General features: G+C 39.3%; 1 protein-coding gene and 1 non-coding gene across 2 annotated transcripts in view; both read left to right on the plus strand.

Annotated features, from left to right (window-relative positions):
* The first annotated feature begins 3,625 nt into the window (after positions 1-3,625).
* Positions 3,626-5,570, plus strand: part of rpl17 (ribosomal protein L17) — a 4,733-nt gene continuing 2,788 nt past the window's right edge. The window contains exons 1-3 of the mRNA XM_034895806.1: positions 3,626-3,675; positions 4,897-4,946; positions 5,121-5,161. Of these exons, the coding sequence (XP_034751697.1) occupies positions 4,907-4,946; positions 5,121-5,161 (81 nt within the window). The 5' untranslated portion in view covers positions 3,626-3,675; positions 4,897-4,906. The remainder of the gene's footprint in view (positions 3,676-4,896; positions 4,947-5,120; positions 5,162-5,570) is intronic.
* Positions 4,985-5,053, plus strand: LOC117959926. Its single transcript, XR_004660037.1, has one exon. It is a non-coding gene; the product is annotated as a small nucleolar RNA SNORD58 (small nucleolar RNA).

Below are 5,570 nucleotides of genomic sequence, written 5' to 3' on the forward strand. Positions count from 1 at the left end.
TCTCTTTATATAGACCTTAGTGGTCCCTAATACTGTATCTGAAGTCTCTTTATATAGACCTTAGTAGTCCCCTAATACCGGACATCTACGGTCCTGCAGGACTGTCTGAGGGTGTCTCGTCTTCTTTGTCCCTGCGTCTCTGCCCTGTAATCCTTCACAGACCGTCTCTCCGTCCAATAACTGCCCCGTGCACCACAACGGATCATATAAAGCAGCTTAGGCTAATCCTGTTACCCATCATGCACTGGGCCATAAACCTGCTGCTACCCATGATGCACTGGGCCCGCAGGCAAGTTGTCTGGGGGGGGTGTACGTCCTGGAGGGGCAGACTGTCTGACTTCCTGTCTGACTTCCTGTTCCAGGCGAGCTGCTGAGCGAGCCGCGCCCTGAGGGTCTGACGGAGATCTTGTGTCCGAAGAACGGCTCCGAGCGCGTCGACGTGGCGCTGGTCTACCCGCCGACCCCCGCCGTGCTGAGCCCCGGCCTCCAGTGACCCCCCAACATCCCCAACCAACCCAACCCGACCCCTGCCCCGACCACGCCGGATCGCTGCCCCCCCCCGTACGTATCTGTCCTGCATCTGGAAAACATACAAAGTCACATTTGTTACCGTGTTTTAGTCACTTTTAAAAATGTATTTACGATGTTTTTGACACTTTTTTCTGCAGCAATGTGCAGAACAACGAAAACATGGAAACCTGTTCTGGTCCAACCTCAAAATACAGATATGGACCTGAAGATGAGCGGAATATGGCCCCTTTAATAATAATGTGGGCCCTTTAATAAAAATATGGCCCCTTTAATAATAATGTGGGCCCTTTAATAATAGTATGGGCCCTTTAATAATAATGTGGGCCCTTTAATAAAAATATGGCCCCTTTAATAATAATGTGGGCCCTTTAATAAAAATATGGGCCCTTTAATAATAATGTGGGCCCTTTAATAATAATGTGGGGCCTTTAATAATAATGTGGGCCCTTTAATAATAATACGGGCCCTTTAATAATAATGTGGGCCCTTTAATAATAATACGGGCCCTTTAATAATAACATGGGCCCTTTAATCGTCCCTTGGCGTAGCCTGCTGCGTTCTGTATTCTCGTTATTTTCTGACCGTATGTTGTCCTGCACGCTGACGGCCGGGTCGGCGTAGCCAATGAGAAGCTGTTCTCCACGGCCCACCTGGTCTGATAAAGGTAAATAAAAATATAATTAAGAGACGATGTGTCCTTGTGTTGCAGGACGTTGTCCGTCTGTGACGTCTCGTCGACATCAGACAGTATTTAAGGATCAGGACGCTATCTCTCAGTCTCTGGACGTCTTTTTAATCATTTCTACACACCACAGACGTCTGTAACGCTGAGGACCGCGTTGCATTGTGGGCCGGATTTCTGCAACGCCCCCCCTTCTGAAAACCTCAGAAGGTTTCACGGGACGGAAATGTCCCGCAATGTGTTCGAGTGTTGAATCAGAATCAGACACTAATGCAGCAAAAACATGAAGACGTGTTGAGTTTATGTGCAAGAAGAGAGAGAGGAACGGTTTCTCCAGTGTATCGGAGCTGCAGAGTTTATTTGGGTTTTTTAACCTGATTTTCGTGTTTGTGTGTAAGTGACCGATGGGAACAACAACCTCTGAGTCCGGTCCAGTATTACACAGCGACACATTCTACAATGTAAGGTAATGAGGCAATTGTGCAGCTTCACTAATAGTTGTGTTGTTGCCGCTGACAGACAGATTATTATTCTAAGTGTGTGACAACATTATGGGATGGATCCCTACAGAGATAGACCTTTTAGTTAAAGAGTAAGATCCTTTTAGTTTAACATGAAACAGAAATCACCATCACCAAACCCACCAGACTCCATGTAAATAATCACTACTTTTAGTGTGTTAGAGCAGCATATCTCCACCAGACTCCATGTAAATAATCACTACTTTTAGTGTGTTAGAGCAGCATATCTCCACCAGACTCCATGTAAATAATCAGTACTTTTAGCATGTATAGAGCAGCATATCTCCACCGGACTCCATGTAAATAATCACTACTTTTAGCGTGTATAGAGCAGCATATCTCCACCAGACTCCATGTAAATAATCACTACTTTTATCACAGGATCTCCATCTGACCCTTAACTTTTAGTGATTATTTACATGGAGTCTGGTGGGTTTGGTGATGGTGATTTCTGTTTCATGTTAAACTAAAAGGATCTTCCTCTTTAACTAATAGGTCTATCTCTGTAGGGATCCATCCCATAATGTCACACACTCTTAGAATAATAATCTGAGTCTGTCAGCAACAACAACACAACTATTAGTGGACGCTAAGTGTCAGTTTAACGTTACATTTCAGCTTTCTGGACCACTGTCAAAAGATTGTTGTTCAAATCAGTCACTTAGACACAAAAACATGCGAAAACGCGGTTAAAAAGGAACTCATATTTCAGATATAGACATTTATTAAAGAGTCAGATTTGACCCGAGGACAATGGGAGGTTAATATTGGGAGAAAACTCTTCTCTGTAGAGCAGTGTGAGATGTAAAGTTGGAGCAGAGTTCAGATAAATGTACAGATGTGTATGTGAGTGTGTGACTGTAATATATATATATATATATATATATATATATATATATATATATATATATAATATAAAGAACATCAGGGCTTTGTTTCACTTCAAATTAATTAATGTCTGGATGTTTTTCACTGCAGGATGTAAATAATATCTTTATTTTTTTATGTTTTCATTGCAGTGTGTGTGTGTGTGTGTGTGTGTGTGTGTGTGTGTGTGTGTGTGTGTGTGTGTGTGTGTGTGTGTTTTATACGTCTCACAGTTCAACATGAAATACCAAATAAACCAAAAACTGCTTTAGTACCACAGAACCCCGGCTTCTTTGTGTTTGTTTTGTGACGTCTCGGCTCTTTTAGACATTATTTTCCACTTCCTTTCAACATTTTTGTCTCGTTTTGTGACAGTTTTAATTAATTTTTGTCACCTTTTTTTCACTTTTTTATTTTTTTTATTTACTTTTTGTTGCATTCTCTTGAGAAATTTTGTAGCTTTTCTCTTTATCATTTTTGTCGTTTATTTTCAATTTTTTTATCTTTTCTAAATTTTTATGTTTTAATGTTTTCACTCTTTTAGGCCTTAATTTTTCAATTTTTTTAATGTTTTTGTCTTGTTTCTTTCACTTTTTAATTTAATTAATATAATTTAGTTTTATTGCATTCTCTTTAAAGTTTTAGTAGATTTTATTTTTGTTATTTTGTTGTTAATTTTCGACTTTTTTCAACAAGTAATTTTATGTTTTTGTGACTTTTTCAGTCTTTTAGACATTCATTTTCCACTTTTTTGATGTTTTTGTCTCGTTTTTAAAAAACATTTTTTCACTTTTTTATTTTATTTACTTGTTATTGCATTCTATTGTAAAACGTTTTAGCTTTTTTCGGGGTTTTATTTTTGTTTATTTTCAACTTTTTTTATTTTGAATGGACTGCAGTACCATCTCTAACCGCTAGCTGTTAGCATTACATTGCCATCCAGTATCATTGAAGGTCCCGGATGTTGCCTAGGCGCTTCGTCCGCCTGTCCAACAGGGGGCGGTAGACCCGCCGAGACGCAGTAAAAGCGGAGCGCTGTCCCCGGAACTTCCTCTTCGTTCCGCGGCCTCAGAGGTAGGAGATCAGTCCCTTACATCAACACGAGAATCTACGTTAAATCTAAACTAATCTTCGCCATCCTGCTTCTTTACCCGCTGCTTTTTGTTCACAACACGTAAATACTTACCGCTGTGTTAGATTTCGGTGTTTGGTGGCGGGAATTCAGATTTAATGTCATTTTTGTGGGGACGCCGGTTCGGTGGCTATCACGTTAGCTTTCCGCCATGTTGGCTCCGTGTGCCAAACTAACTGGTACAATCTGCTGTTTTAAACGCTAATTTCTGCTCAGTTGTGCTTCATATGTGTGCTATATTATATATATAATGTTAACTAGTGTTTGTGGCTCACTCTCGCGGTGTTTGTGGGTGTTTTTAGTGCCGAGAGATGTTGGTTCCGTGTGCCGATGTTTCTGCACCAAACTCCTGTGTAAAAACGCTCATTTCTGTCCTTAACATTCTAGCACACACAGGACATTAAACTAGTGTTTCTGCTTAATTCTTAAGATATTAGTGGCTGTTATCATTGCCGAAGATTTAGCAAATACTATCTTATCTTGCTGCCAGGCTTTTTGCGGATTTATTTTACATTAATTTTACGTTTTTACTGATTTTCCAGCTATATGAAAATATTGGTGATATTTGTGGGTGTTTTTAGTGCCGAGAGATGTTGATTCTGCACCAAACTACTGTGTAAAAACGCTCATTTCTGTCCTCGACATGTTCCATGTGTCCCACAATGTTTACTAGTGTTTGTTTATTTTTACGGTATTTGTTGGCGTTATCATTGCCGAATGTTAACATATACTAACTTAATTAAGGCTTTCTACGGACTTATTTTATATTTAGTCTTACGTTTTTCATCTCTTCCACATATATATGAAAATGGACCGCTATGAACCAAACTAGTGTGTAAAAACGCTCATTTCAGCACAATTTCTCTCATATGTGTGGTGTATGATTATATAATATTGACTAGTGTTTTCGGCTAATTCTCACAGTATTTGTTGGTGTTGTTAGTGCCGATATCTGCTGGTTTCTGCACCAAACTACTGTGTAAAAACTCTAATTTATGTCCTCCAACGTGTTCCATGAGTTCTACATGATAACTAGCGTTTCTGCTTAATTTCTAAGGTATTTGCGACGTATTGCCAAAGATTTAGTATATACTAACCTGACTTACTGACGGGCTTTCTACAGACTTATTTTATATTCATTTTATGTTTTTCTGATCTTCCAGATATCTGAAGATGGTCCGCTACTCTCTCGACCCCGAGAACCCGACTAAATGTGAGTAACGTGGTGGTTCAGGTCTACGTGGTGTTTACCGGCTGTGATGACGTCTTAGGACACCTTTGAATTACACGTGAAACAACTCACTGAACGATCTGAGCTACCAAGTTGTATTTAAGACACGTACTGTATTAATCTGCTGGATTCTCATGTATGTATTTATTATTGCAGCATGCAAGTCGAGGGGATCCAACCTCCGGGTGCACTTCAAGGTAGGAAGGCTGAAATAAACTGAAAAACTCGTATTAAATGTCAGTTTAGTTTTCCAACATGGACCATGTTTCCCCTCTTTAAGTAGCTGACAACATCATGGAAAGCATCTCTACAGAGAAACTACTTTAAACCTCTTTCTTTAAGACTTTTAGGTTTAAAAAAACAAACAAAAAAAACTACTCTTAGCGTGTTTAGAGCTTTGATATTTTCACATGTAAATCTGTAAAGTATGTTTATTTCAACCAAAGTTAGAGTTGTGATGGTTGTAGAAGGTGTAAAAGACAACCCAAAATGGCTTTTTATAGTTTTATTTAGTTTCTGTTAATTGTATTATACATGCTAAAAGTAGTGATTATTTACATGGAGTCTGGTGGAGATATGCTGCTCTATACATGCTAAAAGTAGTGA

The sequence above is a fragment of the Etheostoma cragini genome, chromosome 16 (genome assembly GCF_013103735.1).
Source record: "Etheostoma cragini isolate CJK2018 chromosome 16, CSU_Ecrag_1.0, whole genome shotgun sequence".
Lineage (NCBI taxonomy): Eukaryota > Metazoa > Chordata > Actinopteri > Perciformes > Percidae > Etheostoma > Etheostoma cragini.